Genomic DNA, 19,426 nt, shown 5'->3' with positions numbered 1-19,426 from the left:
AGAGAGGGGGTGTGGCAAGGACGACTCTGCCACTCGAAGGAAATTATGGTTATAGACAGGGTGACCACACATCCTGGTCGACTCAGGGCAGTCTTACTGTGTCATGATGACTGTTATCCCAAGAAAACCGTGAATAGCACCCCTTTTCACTTTCAGAAGAGTGCTGGTTTGGGTGATAAAATATCTGGTCACCTCAACTGCGTGCACTTAAGCAGGTTTGTAGGTAGGTTAGAAACTTGCAGGAGGTCTGACGTGAAGTTCTCTCTTTGTTGTTGTTGTTAAGTTTTCTGTACACTAGCAGGCAAGTTTGCTGTATTCTGTTAGAAGAGGCTTGAGGAATGGAAGGGAGACCTGGCATGGGAACAGCAACCACAGCAAGTATTGCCCTACAGCAGGGATGAGCCGAGCCTGCGCACACAAATTTGCTTGGCAGCAAGCGGAGCGTGGCCACGTTCCCCTCTCTGCAGCCCGGGCGTCAGCGGGAGAGAAGGCTGGGTGGATGTGAGGTTGGGGCTATGCTGGGCAGCTGTGGCCAGTGCGTACGAGAGCGGCTGAAGTGATGGACCATGAGACAAACCCAGACCAGTAACAAGCCTTGTACATGGAGATATTTACTGCAGCATCCTTTATGAGAGCAGAGAATTAGAAATCATAATTGTCCAATAAAGGGGTGGTGTCCAGTAAATTAGGGCACATTGATAGGAGGGAATATTATACAGACAACAAAATTTTGTTTAGGTAGAATTTTAATATAATGGGAGACTGCCTAGATCATAGTATCAAGTTAAATAAGAAAGTTACAGAAAGATGTATTTTAAACAACCTCAGCTATGTGATGCATAGGAAAACTTCACACATGTTTAAAAAAGGCTGAGCACAAATATTCCATAATGATACTTGTGGGAGCTGATAGATTATACATATTTTTGTATTTCTAAACTTTTCTTCAGTATGTTCAGACTACTCTTATAATGAGGAAAAATAATTTCTCTAGGAAAATATATTTCAGGAAAAAATTCTTTAAACATAAAAAAGGATGTTTGCAATCATAGTTTAATTTGGCCTCCTGAGAAAAGCATTGCAGGGAGTTTTCATTTTCTCAGTCCCAGGTGGGGAACGTGAGCAGCAAGGCCTGGTGTTCGAGAGCACAGGTTTTGGTATCAGACACGCCTGGGTTTGCATCCCAGTTCCGCTACTTATCTGAGCTGTAGCATGGCCATGGTGCGATCTCAGGCGAGCTGCTTCTCTTGGGCTTAGTTCCTTATTTAGGGAGTAGAATGATGCACATCCTCAGTCTTCTTTACAATTCCAAAGCCCGAAGAGCTCTGAAAACCCACGGCCATTTCTTAAGGTGACAGGAAATTCATTTGGCTGCAGACCTGACCTCAGCTGATGTAATCTTTATTTCATTTGAGTGAATATGCAGAAATATTCACTGCAGCAGAAATATTGATATGTGTAATCATGGGATGCTGCCCTACACCCCGGGGAGGGTGTGAGGTAATGTTCAGTGTTCAGATATAAGACTGTGGACTGCAGGACCTGCCTCAGAGGGTTACTATAGAATCAAATCGGATTGTGACTGCAGAGTTCTTAGAACAGTTCTTGGGAGAGAGGAAGCACTCATTGGCGTTAGCTACTGTCGTTATTACCGGCGAGCTCTCGCCAGGTGCAGAGCGCATGATCCTGCTACCGCTTTTGCTTCCGTCCCTTTGCTCATCAGGGTGCTTGAGAAGACTGAAGTGTCACATACCGTGGGAATTGAAGATGGCCTTGTTTAGGACACAGGAGTGCCAAACAGGAACTTCTAGCAGAGAGATTCTCCTTTCTCTTTCCTTTTTCCAGATTTCTAGCCTTTTGGGGAATTAGCCATAGGGAATAATGCACGTTAACGGGTACCCAGAAGACTTTATTCTCAAAGCGTGTGCATTCATTTTGGCATTGTAATATATTTACGGCATAGTGACTCCACATTTAAAGGTGTACTGTGCTTTAAACTAAAACTAGTCCAATATATAATTTATTTTTAATTGAAGAGTGGTTATTTACTGCTTTCCATAGAAATTCACAATAAGAATTTTTTATTTTGAATCCTCCTAGTATAAATATATATATAGTATATGTAAAATGTATATAAGTATATATAAAATATAATTCACTTCATCCATCGCTCTCAGAAGCATACATAGGTGCACACTGAGGTCCACCTGCATGACCACGATCATTACTTCTTCTTTTCCTTGGAGGAGTCCACGTTTCACAAATCCTGTTAGGGTGGCATTGGCCAACTACATTATTAACTTCACCAAGAGGAGCTAAAACCTATTGTGTTATAGGATTGAAAGTTCCCCATTCTGAACCAATGCCAGTCTAGAAAGAATTTCTGGACCCTTCAGGATGACCACAGCCAGTAGTGACCCTCTCCTGCAGCCACCTGACTCACTTTGACTTGGGCTGTGTCACTCCTGGCTCTTACAGACCTGTGGCCCCGTAGGCTTCCCTGGCGGGCAGCGTTTGACCTTCATAACATCAACTTAAAATCACAGACCCACAGGTTTGGAAGGAACTTGTTGAAGTTTCCTCTTTTAAATCCAGTTAATCTGGAAACACTACAGCATTTTTAGTAGGAAACCAAAATAGACCTCCCTGAGACAAATGGCGCTAACGTTTTGCACACTGGTCCAGTGGCAGGAGAGCTAGTCTGTGGGTCAGAAAGGACTGCCTCTCAGGAGGGCCCTACCTTTTTCTACTTCAGTTCATCGAGTCCTTGTTGGCTCCTACTGTGTGTGCCCAGCACATTTCTGCACCTTCTTGGGTTCCAGCTTATCCTCCGAGTTATCTATTCATTAGCGCCAAATCGCAGGGCTCTGCGCCAAGCCCGTCAGCATAGTTGGAGCTTCTGGAGTCGGATCCCCCAGCTGCATCGGCTCGCTGTCTCATTAGCCCTGCGAAGCCCCCAAACCCATCATCAGACACGTTTTCCGTCATGATTGCTGTCATCTTCTTAATACAGGTGTTGTTGAAAAGGATTGTTTTTAACAATCTTTTGCTTAACTTGTTTGATCTCCAGAACACAATAAATCTACAGACTAAACAGAGCCAAGATTGGGGGCAGGAGAGAGGTAGGGCAGTGGGTGAGGCCAGTGAGGCTTCTCTCTGGTTAGAATGAGAGGAAGTGGGTGCAGAATTTGGGCCAATCACAGGCCATGTCCTCCCTGGACCAGTGACATTCTTGCAGCCCGAGGTGGTCCAGCTTTGGGAATGATCTTGTGTAAACCGGTGCATCACAGGTACTGTTAGAATAGAGAACAGTGTGGTCTGCATTTTGGAGATACAGAGGCTCTCGCCTGAGCTCACAGCTAGATAGATGGAGGACCCCCGCTTCCACGGAGACTGCAGGTGCGCAGTCTGCCCTGCTGCGGCACCAGGACTTTGGTAATGAGAAGGTTCTCTTTTAAGGAGAGTGTTGACTCAGGAGCTGGGAAGCAGTGATTCCGGTTGTAGTTTTACCTCTAGCTGTGACAACTGTTAGCCCATCCCCCACCTGCTCTATGCTCTGGACTTTTTGGCTTTAAAATAGCAGTATCTTTTCTTTATAGTTTTCCCTACTCCATCTCTCCCCAAAAAGCTAGAGATAGTGGGATATGGTTTTAAATTACAGCCCTTGGGACACACTACTAGATGCTCAGTCTATCACCCTTCCTTCAAGAAAGTGGATGGTTTAGCCACATAAATCCCAGACAGGTCTCCCCCGACTGAGACCTGTGTCTGTCTGGCAACCTTCATCCCTGCAGGCCTCGTGCTTGCCCACTTGTCCCATGTCAGGTCCAGGGCTTGCCTCGCTGCCTGTGTCAGGGTGGCCTCTCTGTTCTTGGTCCCTGGAGCATCCCTGGGAGTCTGAAACCTTGAAGGACCCTTATGCTTTCAAGGAAGAGCAACTACAAGCAGTTCCCAGGCTCCCTTGACCAATTCAAAGTCATCTTCAGCACGTCCAGTGTAGCCCCCGGAACTCTTGAAGCCCACCTTCTGTCTTTTGGGAAACCCACAAAATCTAGCGTGGGGTTGTGTCCTGCATGGTGTTTTCCAGCATCAAACTCTATCGTCAAAAGATGGATCAGGAAGGCAGGGATGGGGGGCCTGGGGTAGGGGTTAGGCCAGGAGGGCTGGAGTGTCTGTTTGCATTCGCAAAGGCAGCATTGAACGTTGTGTTGGAAAAATCTCTTTGGCCTTTATTTACCACGGTGGGCAGCCTGGGGAGGAGGGGGAGCTGGGTGGGGAAGGAAGACAATAGAATGCTGTGTTGCCTTCTGTGAGAGCATGTTCTAAGCAAATAACCGGCAAGCTCAGTCAGAGCCCTGCTCAGGCAGCCCTGGTGCTTGAGGGAGGGTCTCCCTGCAGCTGTTGGCGGCGGAGGGTGGAGCACAGGCAGGCGCTGGGGAACCTGCAGGAATCCCGCATGGGAGCTGGCCCAGCAGGGAGGGAGACCAGAGCACCCTCCAACCGGATCCAGCCCCCATCTGCGCTAGGGAACAGAGGGCCCCGGAGGGGGTCGGAGGGGCTGTTCTGGGGAGAGGTGCTATGGGGAGACCACAGAGGAGGTGACCAGAGAACTGAGTGCACACGCTTCATGCCGAGAGTGACCGACATCTGGAATGTGTTATCCGGAAGGGTTACAGGCTGGAGGAGCTCCTAGGGCTTTTCAGGGGGTGGGGTGGGGGAAGGGAAGCCTTCAGAAACTCAAGGAGGTTTCTAAACAAAAGGAATTTGAGAAGGGTTGGAGAAATAATGAGAAATGCAAACTTGACCCAGAGTTTCTTTCTATCACAAGGCTTCTTCCCTGCCTGTCCTCGCATGTTTCCAGTTCACGGGGACCCGGGAGGGCCCTGTGCCTTATCCAGTGTGCAGGGCTGGCGGTGTGGGGGCGGGGGTGTGGAGGACCCCGAGAGCTCAAGGGGCCACAGAGAGCAGAGCCATGCCTAGCCCTCAAGCCCTGAGGACAGGCAGCTGCCAGGCCTGGGATGCCCTCAGGATGACTGCTGTGGTCGCCTCCCTTTACAGAAGAGCAAACCAATGCCTGCTGGGAGGCGGGGGAAGGACTTGCCCATGGACTCAGGCGGGGACCTGGGAGTGAGCCAGGCTCCGGACCCCTCCTGCCACTTGCTTGTCTCCCCTTCTTAGCGTCCTTCGTCCAACACCAGACATGCGCATGCACGCACACATACATGCACACATAGATGTGCACACAGCACGCAGACACACGTACACACACCACATACACATGCAGACGTACACAGGCCACAGTCATACACCACTCAGACATCCCACACACAGACACAAACACAGATATATACACTGCATATACACATGCACACACGGTCATACACACACAGGCACGCATACCACACATGGACACACACTCACAGACACACTCCACACGCAGACATACACATCCCACACAGACACACACAGACGTACACAGCACAAACACACAGAGACACACTTACATGCAAATATACACACCACACACATACGTGCATATGCATAGGCAGACATACACACACCACACAGACTTGTATGCCATATACATGCCACATACACACACAAACACATGGGTACACGTAAATGGACACACACAGAGACACATTCACATGCACGGACATAGTACACTCTTGCCCATGTGTACTGCAAGCATACACAGATGCCACAAACACACACATACTCACACACACACTGCCTGGCCCATTTCCCAGCAGCACAGCAATGGTTCAGGTCCCTCGTCATCCCAGCCTCTGATGGCAGTGCTGCCGGGCATTGCCCTGGCCACTCTCGGGACAGGTGGCCTGTGCCGTCCCAGCCTGTTCCATGGGCCTCTGCGGCCCTGCCAGTGAGTGCTGTGCGAAGCCAGGAACTCGTGCCCTTGTCTTGTCTTCCTATAGTACCTGATCTGTGGCCACCTACCGTATCTACAGCACCTGCCTGTTCACTTCCCCGGCGAGTGGGAAGGAAATGTAAGTTAGTGCAGGGGTGTGCCCCGGGGGTGGTGGCAGGGTGGGGCAGTCTCTTACGGGAACGGAAGTGCCGAGCCTTCTGGAGCTAGGCAGTGCCGGCTCTGGACGGCCATCCTCTTCCAGCCCTCCCGTGCTCCCACTGCGGGGGCCTGTGCTCAGCTGAAGCCCCTGTTCATGAAGGACCCCCCCCCGCGCACACACACACACACACAGGCTCTCTCTCTCCTCCTTTCTCTGCCTCCCTCTCTGTCCCTCTCTCTCTTTCTGTGTCTTTCTCCACTTTCTCTGTCTCCCCCTCCCTCTCTGTCTTCCTCTCTCTCAGTCTCTGTCTCTGTCTCTCTCACACACACCCTCTCACCCTAAAGTCTCAGTGAGCAGAGGGTGGCTTCCTCTCTCTGTTTGGCTGCTTTGCAGTCAGCCCCGCGGGGTGAGGGACCCCCAGTGGCGCCCACCCTCAGGCTCCTGGCAGCGCCAGGGCGCGCCTGTGTTCCCCAGGGTCCCAGCCCCGCAGGGTGCGCAGTGCACCAGTACTGACCCCGGAGAGCCCTTGCAAATCCTCAGCCAGGAACTCGCTCAGGCCCCTCTGAGCAAATGTAGTGAAATGTCCTCATTGACACTACAAAATGACACCTCTAATCCCCTGTAGTTTTTCCAGCTGTGGGTATTTATCTTTTGCTGTGTAACACCCACCCCCCATAGAAAAACTTAGTAGCTTAAAAACAACCACTGTTTTATCATTTCTCTTGATTGTGTGGGCTAGGAACTTGGGTAGAACTGGGCTGGGCGATTCTTCTGGGACAGGTGGCCTTGACAGGGATCACTTGGGGTATTCAGCTGGCAGAAGGGCTGGTCTGGATCATCCAAGGCAGCTTCCCCTCAAGCCCAGTGCCTTCACAGGGATGGTGGGTGTCTGGATGTGGCTGGGCCTGAGCAGGGGAGCCCCCCCCAGCTCCCCGCATGGTGGCCTCTGCATAATCAGACAACCCACATGGCAGCCCAGGGCCCTGTGAACAAGGCCAAGGCCGCGTGCCTGTCATGGCCTAGGCTAGGAAGTGGCGTAGTGTTGCCTCCACTGTACTGAATTGGTCACACCAGTCACAAGCCCACCAAGATATGAAGGGAAGGGACACAGACACCAGACCTACATGGCAGAAGTGTCCGAAATGAGCAGTCCTGTTTTAAACTAGCAACATGCGTGTGCACAGGATCTAGCCCCAGTGTCTCTTCTGGCTAGGCCTTGTGAAGCATTTACCCACCTTTGCTATCTGATATGTCAAAAAAGCATCTGTGCTCAGACCTGCTTTCTCAGGCTCCCAGGGGTGTGTCCTGAGGCCATGCTCTGTGGCTGCCCCAAGCCCCCTCCTCCACCCTGTGTGTGGAGAGACTGTGCAGCCGCTGTCTGTGCTCCAAGTCCCTGCAGTCATCATGACAGTTGGCTGGGACGGAGAGAAGCCCTTTGGAAACAGGTGCGTTTTTAAACATCGTGGAGAACGCTGGTCTTGAGGACGTGGAGGAACAGGGAGACCAAAGGGATGAAAAAGCCATCATGTTGGAGGTGACGTCATGCAGAGTGATGGCAGGTTTATGGATGGAAAGGAAAATGCACCAATTCCCAATGCCCATGAGGAAGGTGGATGCCAACAGATGATGCTACGCAAAAGCCTGTGAAAGAAAGAGAAGGGAAGGATTCTGCCTCCATGGGCTGCCTCTTGGGCTGCGCAGGGCTGCTAGGGCCCCAGCCCTCTCACATGCAGTGTGAAACCCAGCATGTTGATCAGGCTCACATGGGACCCCTGCCACTGCCAGGTGTGGGCAGGCTTCCTTCCACGTGTCCTCAGATACACTGTCCTGTGTGTGGCTCCAGTAGAACAGCACAGGTTGGTCATCTGGGGAGCCGGGTTCAGTTCTGGCTCTTCCACTAGTTGATTGTTTCATTTGGGGCAAGTCACTTTGCCCCCATGACGTTCCCATTGTACGAGAATCCCGGTAGAGTAGGTTGCCTGTTCCTGGCACCATGGCTTCAAAGGGACAGGAAGAAACAGGGAGGACCAGAGAATGAGACTGATAATAAGGATCACTTGGCCTGGAGAAGAAATGACTCAGGTTGACATAGGGTGATAGGAGTACAGGATATTCCAGCTGGAAAGAACCTTGAAAGTCTTTAGCTTAAGAATTCTAAACCTAGGGTCTGTGGGCCGCTAGGTTGTGCTTTATGGAGTCTATGAACCACCTTGAAATATTGTGCAAAATTTTTCTTCTGTGAGCACGTGTGTTTTTGAGCAGAAGGGTTCTTTAGCTTTGATCACATTCTAAAAGTTGTCAAGGATCCGAAAACAATTAAGTCCACCAGCTTCATGTATGTAATTTGTAACCAGGAGTGACAGCTCTCCCTAGATGGTATTTAGACAAGTGTAGGTCCCTTTTTTGGTTGTCATCATTGACATTTAGCAGGTGGGGGCCTGAGTTGAGTGTGTGGGGGACAAAGTGAACAATGATTAACTGCCCTGCCCGGAGTACCAGTAGCACCCCATGGGGAAAGACTGCTAGGAAATGAGAGCCCCCCAGATGAGCAATGATTGCCCACAACCACAAAGCCAGTTAGTGGCAGAGTTAGTTTTTATTAACAAATCAAAGCAGGAGATGTGCCCAGAGCCCACATTATTTTGTTTCTCCTTGTCAACCACAAACGTGCTGCAGTCTGTGAAAACCAAAGAATCAGAAACCTCTCCTACCTTCAAAACTCCAGCCAATCTTTGAAATGAATCCCTGGGTCCATGATTTTCTTTATCCTCCAATAAGGAAAAAAGAAAGGAATATTTTACATTCTGGGAAACTAAGCGTAAACAAATGTGCCACCAGCCCCATGTTGAATAGATACGCTTTTCAGCTCCTGTGAATCAGAGCATCCAGCCTTAGACTGGAAATATCCTCTTTACATTTCAGAGGGCCTGCCTTGAATGTCGCTTTCTCTAGAAAAGGAAAGGAAACATTAATTTGCAAGCACGGTGCTTGCTGCCTAGCTCACTGCAAGGAAGTGGCATGTGCCTCACAACTGAGAATGAATTGGGAGGTACTATGCAATACTGGCTAAAAGGCCAGCAGAGCCGCATAGACAGGGGTGTGTATCTTGGCTCTGCCTCTCCATTGATGTGTGATCTGGGGCAACATTACTTAATCCTTCTGAGCCTCAGTTTCCACAGCTGAAAAGTGGGGATAATAATCGTATCTGCAAGGATTAATTGAGATAATCCACATACAGTGTTCCACACAGTGTAGCATATGGTGAGGCTCAGTAAATGTTAGCTGTTATTACAAGCGATTATTCTGACTTGTGTCTGTGATTAGAGACAGCTTTGGGTTCACAGTGTTTGTGCCAAAATTGCTTTCAGAGGACAAGCTCTGGGCTGGTTTTTAGTCTTGCCCAGCTGCCCAGGAAGAATCACTGGACTGCCTGGGATTGGAGTCATGGTGTTTAGGAAGCGCCTGCCGCACACTCCACTTTGGATGGAAGATTGCTTTCCTTCCCGTGTGCACATCCCAGCATCGCTCCCAGCACCACTGCCTCGAGAGGTCACCAGGCAGATGTTTCTTCTGCCTCAGTTTCCTAGTCTGTAAAAGTGTTCATGTGAAGGGTGGTGGCCACACTGAGCAGAGGAGAGAGACCCAGCAGAGTGAAAGACAGCCGCGGCCTTCAGACACCGCGCATTCCTGGAGAGGGGACCCAGACCGTTTGCCGGCACCTAGTGCTCACGAACGGAGCTTGGCTGTGTGGCAAGGGGGAGGCATGGGCAGCTGTGCTTGACACAGCCCTGATCGCCGAGCCTAGAGGAGGAAGCCTACCATCCAACCACACTTCCTGCGACCACATCTTCTTGGGGCCAAACCAGGATGGTTTGGGTGGATCGCAGTCTTGCTGCTGCTGCTGCTGCTGCTATGGCTGATGCACAGAAAAAGGTCTGAGTGTTGCCAAGCCAGCTGTGGTCTTGGTTTGGAAGAAGCAACCAGAGTATAAATTGAATGAAAGTCATGCTTTGGGATTTCCCTCTGCTTCCAACACTCAGGACAAAGCCAACTTCTTTATTCTGCCATTTTGAAGTTCATGCTTGGTTGGGTAGACAAGATAGATACTTTATTATAATCATCATCATTGTTGTCAGCATTATTTACTATAATTATAAAAATCGACTACTCAACAGCCCTGCCTTGTCATGGTATTATTTACAGTTGTATAGCATTGTGCAGGCAGTGTGGACGCTTGACACATAAAACCAACTCACGCATGAGGCAAACAGGTTGACGTGGGGCAGTTATTCTCCAAGGCCGAAGCTATTCTTCAGTGCTAGCTGTGCTTCCAACTCTGTGTACCTGAAGCACTTTCCCTTGTGTGTTTTCTCACTTAGAAAATGGTGTAAATGCAGACACAGAAAATAATACCAAAATCATGATGTTTTAGAACATTAAATGATACAATAATGTGAAAATAGCCCGAGTATAGCCCATCTTCATCTTGGGGGTTACAGTGTGTGTGTGTGTGTGTGTGTGTATGGGCCCACACATGCCTGTGTGCACAGAGGTGGTTGAGTGTGAATGCCCCAAAACAAACAAAACTACATTTGCTAGACAACACCATTGTGGCCGGTAGCTGGGGCGACTCAGATCTGCTCTGCACATCCTCCTAGTGTGCGCTCTGGCCGTGGAATGGGAGCGCGTGGTATGCAAAGGGTGAGGTAAACCTGGGTTTCCCAGGGCTGTGCCGGCATACCAAGCTCCTTTCAGATCTCTTTGCCAAGACGGGCTAAGCCAGAGGGTTCCTTGGCCTGGGGAACAACTGTCCTGCCTTCCTCCCTGGAGCTGCGGGTGCACATTGTTTTGACATGTGCCATACCTTCCACCTCTCACTGCCTCGGGCCGTGGAGGGTGTGCTTCGCACAGTGTAAATTCCTCTCCCAACAGCTGTGCAGAGCGTGCTCACAGCTTCCCAGCTCCATCTTGTGCACTTAGCTTTCTTCTGGGGAAAGGCTCCTTTTCCGTTCAGGGGTCCTTATTCCTCACTTTCTGGCCTCCGAGAAGGACCAGTTTCAGCACTTCCCTTCTGAGGAAGGTGAGGCAACCTTCTGAGGTTCTCTATGTTATTTTGTTTCATCCTAGAACGTGCCTTCTCTGCCGGCTTTGTGCCTGACTTCCGCTGGGAAGCCAGCATCCCCTGAGAATCGAGGACCTTGTCCTGTTTCAGGTCTTGGGCCGAGGACTGACTGCAAGTGTCAGTCGTCTCAGGACCCTGAGTTTTAAGTGTTAAGTTTTAACAAGAGGAACCACAGAAGAATTTGGGGTTTTGAACACTAGAACAGGGGTCCTTTCCCTGCCTCTGCTCTCACCTGGCTTGACGCCAGGCAGATTCACACCTGTGCACGGTTCAGAGATTCGCAGATGAGTTCTCGCCAGACACCAGGGCGGGACAGTGGCTCCCTCCCCTCTGGATCACCGATGGCGTCTGGTTTCCGGCGAGTTCCGAGCACGCTCCCGGCCTGCAGTCTGATCTTGGCTCTGTTTCCTGCCCTGTCTGAAGCTCAGTTTGTGTCTTTACTGTGCTTCCTGAGACAGGGAGTGTCATGGCCGCCACCTCGCCAGAGGTGCGCTCAGAGTGAGGGGTGCAGATTGCAGAGCTAGCATGGAAGGTGCCGTGGAAACCCACACGGCGCTGTTCATGTGAGCTCACTTCTCATTTGCTCCTTGTAGCAATTCCAAGTCGCCCCCTCCCACCATCCCTTTATGAGCGTTTCCCTCCAGTGTTGGTTTTGGATTTATCTTGCCCCCAGTGAGTTAACCTACGTGTTTCCAGCTTGAGTGTGATCGCGCTATTTCCAGGTTGCCAATCCCCACGGGTGCTCGAGCCTAATTGGTCTGTCCTCACTGGTGTCTGCAGCACCTTTGCTTGGACGTCATCTGTGCACTTTAATTAATCTGCCATTTTTTCCTCTTTCCTGCTTCCAGATCATTAATAAAGAGATTAACCAAAACCAGACCAATCCCCAGCGGAGGCTCCACCAGGACCAACCTCTCTCAGCTCCCAGCCTCATCAGGGGTCGGAACATCTTCCTGTGGCCCCATTGACTAATTTTGAGGCCTTGGGACCTGTGTTCAGAACAAAGCCAATGAGAATTAATTTTGCAATTAAGATTTGGGGCACGAGCTTAGCCAGGCTTTTATGTATGGCCCTAGTTTAATATTTCCACCACATTCCTTTCCCTTTTGTCATTCTACTTTAAATCTATCACTTTCCCACCTCTCTCCCTCCCCACTCCCTGAACAAGACATTACTGTTATCTGGCAGGATGTGGTCTTTTGAGCCCATAGCATTAGTCAGAGACCGTGTCATAGCCGCAGAAATTCTCCGAAGAATTAGGCCCTTCTGGATACAGCTGGACAGTGTCCTCTTTAACCCCAGCCAGAAAATGCACTTGCTTCCAGAGGATCTGGCTGTACCAGAAATAATGAAATCTCTTCAATTTGCATATTAAAAATTTGGCAAATTAAAAACTGCTTTCACCTTTGCTCTCATCACTCTTCTCTGAGGAAAACTAAAGCAGAACGTTTCTTTTCTTTTTTTTTTTTTTTTTGCCACAGGGTCTTACTCTGTTACCCAGGCTGGAGTGCAGTGGCGTCATCATACTACACTGCAGGCTCGAACTCCTGGACTCAAGTGATCCTCCTGCCTCAGCCTCCCGAGTAGTTGGGACTATAGGGGCATGCCACCACACCTGGCTAAGTTTTCTAGTTTTTGTAGAGATGGGGTCTCACTATGTTGCCCAGGCTGGTCTCGAACTCCAGACCTCAAGTAATCCTCCCACCTCAGCCACCCAAAGTGCTAGGATTACAGGGGTGAGCCACTGTGTCCAGCCTAAAGCAGAACCTTTCTGCCTTCTTTGTCAGTCTCCAGATTTCAGTGCTGGTCTCAAGCCCAGGTCGAGAGATGGCACGCCCCATGCTCTGTCACTCAGCACGCAACCTCTGCAGGAACAGGCGACCTGCAGAGGGAAGGCTTCGGAGGCATCAGGCCCAGAGGGACAGGGGTAAATTGGCTTTTGTTGATTTTCAAGGGGAGTACGGGGAGGAAGAAAGAGGAGTGGTGGCCCCAAATCTCTGGAAACTCTGCTTAGAGCTGAGGCTTCTTGGGGACATGCACAACCTGCTGATGGCAGCCATCCTGTCTCCAGGCTTGGAACTTGAGCTTCCCCTGGAAGCAAAGTCTCTAGAACGTTTGAGAGCAGGGTCAGACGGGGAGGCAGCACAGTGTACTTACTAATCACATGAACTCCAGAGCCAGACTGTGCAAATCTTAGCTCTGCTGCTTGTTAGCTAGTTATGGAACCCTCCTTGTGCCTCAGTTTCCCTATCCAAAATGGCAAGTGTAATAGTACCTTTCTCAGTGGGGTTGTTATCAGGATTAAAAATGTAATGTATGCCAGTACTTAGCACATTGCTTTTTTATTCTCGATGATCTCACTCTGACCAGGCTAACAATTTACTCCGTACACGTGCAGCAAGAGGGGTCTTCAGGTGAGTAGTCAGGGGGAGGAGGTGCTCCTGTGTGGGGCAGCTGGCCTTGAGGAGGTAAATTGGAACCCAGAGGGTGCAGCCCGCCTGTCTGTGTGCGACAGGGCGGGGACAGGTTGTGCCACTCTCTGCCCGGCTTCCTCTCCACTTCAGCCGTTTCGCGAATACCCGCAAACCCTCTGTGTATATTATAAACTCAGCCAAAAAGGAGGAATCAGAAACTGCTCTCTTTTGAGTATTTTGAGGGATGGTGAAACCTTGTAGGAATGTTGCTCCGGGGACTGAGAAAACACCATATGTGGGAAAGCATTTCTAAGTGAGGAAAATCGCACATGCACGTCGGTCAGGGTCTTGGAAAACTCTGAGCAGGGAAGCGGGCACTGGGGAGAGTGTAGGAAGGGGGTTTACTGAGGTCTTTAACAGGTCTTTTTCTAATTATAGCCCAGAAGGGCCTGGGGACCATGGCCGACTTCAGAGCCAGGGCCTGTATTTTCTTTGGGTAGAGAAAGCAGAGTTGACTGGCTTCCAAAGCCAGGCTTGGCAGAAGCCCCTGCGGGATCTCGGGCCAGCCAGCGGTGTCCTGCATAGGTCTCCATCACAGTGGGCTCATCCAGTAAACAGACACGGCAACGCTGCACCGCGTCCGGCCCTGCGCTGGGCATCAGGGACGTGTGGATGAAAAAGACACGGTCCCCTTGTCGAAGAGGAGACATACCGATAGTGACAACGCATGTGATTGCTTGAACAAGCTCTTCACAGATGACAGTAACCTCCAGAGGAAGAGCACAGAAGTCCCCTAAAGAGAAAAACTCACTAGTGGGCCTCGTCTGGGCCGAGCGGGCACTGCCTTCGTGTCTCCACTCCACACTAGGGAACTAGTCCTTGGGGCCTCCCACCCTGGAGATGGGGTGGGGACGGATGACCAAAAAGAGACCAGAGATCAGACTCCATCTCTGCTCACGCCCAGCATATTCGGAAATACACTTCACACTTTCTCACACTTACTTTCTTAATTTTCCTGTTCTCTGGGCTTCCAGTTCACAATATTCTTTTCTTCTCCTACAACCAGTGTGGCTGGTCTGAGACCCAAGCACTTGGGAGCAATGGAATTTGGGGAAAAGCATGTGGAGGCTGTGCTGGGGCGACTGCTGGGAGCCAGGTGGGGAGAAGGGCGCCCCCCGATGTGCGGTGCCTCATACGTGTACATCACGGGCAGGTGCAGCATCTCCTGCTGTTGAGGATGATTCAGGTTCATGTTCAGCTGACATTTCTAGTGTGCTCCCCATGTGCCTGGTGCTGTGCTAAGTGCTTTCACATAGACATCATTGTTCACCCCTCTCAGTAACCTTGGTGATGCACAAACCCTGCGGTTCTCCTTGAGCCCAGACACCAGTGTCCCCTCTCATTCTCTGCTGTCGTTTAGCAGCCTGGCCTTAGAAAGCTCATTTCACCACCACTCCAGGCCTCAGTTTCTTTGTCTGCAAAAATGAGGAGGTTGTCTGGGGTCTTTCCAGCGTCAAACTTCTGTGTTTGGGGAAGTTCTATTAGCTACATTCTGGGCTTGGTCTCTACGTAAAAATCCAAACACAGGTGATGGAAATGGCGTCCACAGTTCAGCCTCCCTTCCAAATTGTTTGGAAACACTCGGCAGCCTGCAGACGACTTACCCCACCACTTACCCCAAGTACCGCAGCAAGTGAGTGAGGACTGGCAGCTGTTGGGGGGACAGCCACGGGCTTGCGGGGGACGGAGCAGGTGCTCCCCAGGGTCTAGCGGAACGCCACGGAAAAGTCAGCCTGTGAACCAGGCACTGGAGAATGGGTGCGATTCCAGCAGGAGGGGTCATGGAAGTGAGCAAGGGACAGTGCTAGCACGTGGGTCACGCAGCGTATTCAGGCAGCAGTGAGCAATGGATAAGGTGGGAGGGGAGGTTAGGCTGGAGCACAAAGAACCCTCTTGCTTCCCCCCGTCTCTCCCCTTCTTTAATCAGCAGTGTAGGTATAAAATGATGGGGAAGGGAGTTGGATTAGGTGGTCTCTTTATATATGGCTTTTCTACTTCTAATAGCCTTGGTTCCGTATTCAGACCACCACCCTCAAAGCCCCTTCTTCCTCCTCCCCAGTCCATCAGCACCACCCAGCGCTCTCCCTGTCCACTCCCCCTGGTGACAGCCTCACTAATCCCTACATCAGCTCTTACTCTACCTGGGACCTCCCTCCCGCTAACTGTGTTGGATTTACTTCCCTAGGAGCAGATATCTTGTATTCTTAGCTTACAGCGGCTGGGCTTTGGGGAGATTTAACAAATTGTTTTTTGATAGACTGTCAGTCCCAAATGATTTTATTGCAGCTGTATTCTTTTTTAGGGGAGGGTGTGTAATTCTAGTTGCATGTATGCCATACTTTTTGTGGTGTTCAAGTTTCCTTTTGTTGGGCCTGCAAGATGGAAGGAAACGTCCCTTATGTGCAGAGTGGGAGGGAGATTAGTTATCCTGTGGGAACCATTTTCCTTGGCTAATACAACTCCTGGAGCAATCTCTAGGGGTGAGCAGCAAAGCTAGGATCCTTCTCTCAGCTTTGACCTTGGAGGAGCCGGTTGTCCAGAGGAATGGTTCCCAGGGAGGGAAGATGGTCCCTTATCACAGAGTCAGGACAGGAGCCAGGAGGGGGAAGTCGGGGCAAAGTGCCTGCAATAATGTTGTCTCTGGGGACAAATGAGCCAGCGGTGCTTAGCCGAGAGGGGAAAGAGGCTGCGTCTGTGAGTCCTGGGAGCGAGTTAGGCAGGACTGTTTTTCTATTTCTTGTGTCACCTTTGTTTACTTCCTCTCTGTTTTCCCCCTGGATTTAGTAAAGTCTTTCTGCAATTACCAAAGGTGAACCAAGGGAAGGGTTTTTATTTTCCATGTTCAGACAGAACTTGAAAGAGGAAAGGATGTACCCCTGGGGGCCAGTGGGGTGGCAGCTAAAGAATGAATGCCTCGAGGGGGCTCTGAATCGGGGTATAGGTAGGCCCTCTTGCTCAGCTGCCTGCCCACCTGGAGCGTCTCCTCCCGTGCTGACCCTGGGGGAAGCTGGGCTCTGCTCCAGTGAGGAGCGACTAGCCATGAAGGTATCTGAACACCAGCTCCACGGTTCCACAGGGACTCCGCAGAAGCCCTGTGCTGAGCCTCTCTACTATGGCAACAGAATGAGCACAGACCGGTTAAAATGCTTTCACACAAGGAGATAGTAGAATCAGAAATAAAACCACGAAAAGGACCATTTTGTAGTGGAAACTTAAAAACTCCTAGGGAGGAAAAGTGAATCAACAATGACTCCTGCTGTTCAGGACAAGTCCCACCCATTAATCTGAGGTGGTTCTTGCGGCATCTCCATCTTCTTGCAAGGAGCGTTTTGCAGGGCTGCGTTTTGTGAAGAGGGTCTCTGGGGATTGGTCAGATCCGCGGGGTGTCCTGGTGATGCATGACGTCAGAGAGCTTGGCAGGGCACCCTGAAGGGCAGGAGAGCAGACTCTACGGGTGCGTCCTGGCCAGGATGAGCCCACCTCTGACACCAAAATACAGGGCAGCTGACCCATCCTCAGCCTCAGTGTGTTCCTTTGAGAGACCCCAGGGGCTGCGCAGAACTATGTTTCTGGAGACAATTACAAGGCTGCTGCTGCTGACAGAGGAAGGTAACTCCACGTTTATAATTCTCAGGTTTACAGTCTTCACAGTTTGCCAAGGTAGAGTGAGCAAGGTGTCTTTCCAGGCCCGAGGGATGTTTAAAGAGGCGGGAGGCCATCCTCCACACACAGCTGCAGGCTGCGGGAGAAAGCGGGCATTGAAGGCAAATGCAGCCGCTGCTGTCTGTCTAGGAAACGCAGCAGCGTCGGGGACCTGAGGGCGGTCCCCGGCACGTCCCAGGTGGGGGAAAGAGCTGTCCGGGGAGGAGTGGTGCTGCTGACCTAGGGGGCTGCACCCTCTTCGTGCTCGCAGGGATCCCCAGGTGGCCGGTGCCAGAGTGACGTGGACGAAGCTGCCGTGGCCTGCCATTAACACCTGTGTTTCCTTTTCAGATCTTACAGGTGAACAAGGTGATGTCCATCTTGTTTTATGTGATATTCCTCACTTATCTCCGTGGCATCCAAGGTAACAACATGGATCAAAGGAGTTTGCCAAAAGACTCTCTCAATTCCCTGATTATCAAGCTGATCCAGGCGGATATTTTGAAAAACAAGCTCTCCAAGCAGGTGGTGGACGTTAAGGGAAGCTACCAGAACACCCTGCCGAAAGCAGAGGCGCCCCGAGAGCCGGCGCGGGGTGAGCGCGCCAGGCCGGAATTCCAGCCAGTGGTCGCAGTGGACACGGCACTGCTGCGACAGCAGAGACGCTACAGCTCGCCCCGGGTCCTGCTGAGTGACAGCACGCCTCTGGAGCCCCCTCCCTTGTACCTCATGGAGGATTACGTGGGCAACCCCGTGGGCGCCAACAGAACGTCACGGCGGAAACGGTACGCAGAGCATAAGAGTCACCGAGGGGAGTACTCGGTGTGTGACAGTGAGAGTCTGTGGGTGACAGACAAGTCGTCGGCCATCGACATTCGGGGACACCAGGTCACGGTGCTCGGGGAGATCAAAACCGGCAACTCTCCCGTCAAACAATATTTTTATGAAACGAGATGTAAAGAAGCCAGGCCAGTCAAAAACGGTTGCAGGGGCATCGACGACAAACACTGGAACTCTCAGTGCAAAACGTCCCAAACCTACGTCCGAGCACTGACCTCAGAGAACAACAAACTGGTGGGCTGGCGGTGGATACGGATAGACACCTCCTGCGTGTGTGCCTTGTCGAGGAAAATCGGAAGAACATGAGTCGGCATCTCTCCCCGCATATAAATTATTACTTTAAATTATATGATATGCATGTAGCATATAAATGTTTATATTGTTTTTATATATTATAAGTTGACCTTTATTTATTAAACTTCAGCAACCCTACAGTATATAAGCTTTTTTCTCAATAAAATCGTGTGCTTGCCTCCCCTCGGGCCTCTCCCATCTGTTGAACCTTGTTTTGTGCTCCGGCTCTCGGGAGCCGCTCTGTAAAATCTGTGTACACCAGTATTTTGCATTCAGTATTGTCAAGGCCGTGGCTGTCGTTTTAGTAAACTTGTTAAAATCAGATGATGTCAGAGTTGTGTATAAACACAGTTTTATCCCCCTTCTGGTATATTTAATGTTCCATGAATTAATTAAAAGAGCTGTTACGGCCTCCGCTGAAAATGATACCCTGTAGCCTTGAGCTCAGCATCTAGTCCTGGCCAGCAAGCCCGATCTCAGACACCCACTCGCCTTCCTCTGCTGTTAGTTCTGCAAATGAGAGTTGAGATTGCTCCAATGTTACGGTCCTGGAACAGTAACCGCGAACCTGGCAATTTTAGTTTTGGACATTTCTTCTCTGCACATTTGTTGTTTGGGGGTTTGGGGTTGTTTAAGGCTTGGGTTTTTTTGTTTTTTGGTTTTTTTCCTTGGCTTTGGTTTTTGTTTTGCTTTTTTGTGAGTGGTTACCATCCCTGTAGGCACCTAGAACATTTTCTCTAACTATTTGTAACAGAATAATGGTATGGCTGCCCAGAAGCAACCTGAAATGGACTGGGAATAATCTCGACGTAGAAGATACATTTACTGATGACAGACTCAGCCCGTGACCACCCCTGTCCCGGAGCTGCTTGAGCAGTTGGAAAGTGCTCAGGCTGGGAGATCAGACCCAGGTTCGAGTTCCAGTTCCTCCCCTGTAACCTTGTCCAGGTTTGAGGGCTCTCTGAGCCTCGGTTTCCTGGGGTCAGAGCCACGCAGGGATTCTTGCCTACCTCCTGGGGGTCCTG

General features: G+C 50.6%; 1 protein-coding gene across 1 annotated transcript in view; it reads left to right on the top strand.

The window, feature by feature from the left end:
• NTF3 (neurotrophin 3) overlaps positions 1–18,544 on the top strand; it is a 61,127-nt gene extending 42,583 nt beyond the window's left edge. Inside the window, exon 2 of the mRNA XM_045555282.1 lies at positions 17,619–18,544. Coding sequence (XP_045411238.1) covers positions 17,619–18,413 — 795 coding nt within the window. The 3' untranslated portion in view covers positions 18,414–18,544. The remainder of the gene's footprint in view (positions 1–17,618) is intronic.
• The last annotated feature ends 882 nt before the right edge of the window (positions 18,545–19,426 follow it).

This window comes from Lemur catta, chromosome 6 (assembly GCF_020740605.2).
Source record: "Lemur catta isolate mLemCat1 chromosome 6, mLemCat1.pri, whole genome shotgun sequence".
NCBI classification, from domain to species: Eukaryota; Metazoa; Chordata; class Mammalia; order Primates; family Lemuridae; genus Lemur; species Lemur catta.
The sequence above is the reverse complement of the archived record's forward strand: the minus strand, read 5'-3'. Positions and strand labels throughout refer to the sequence as shown.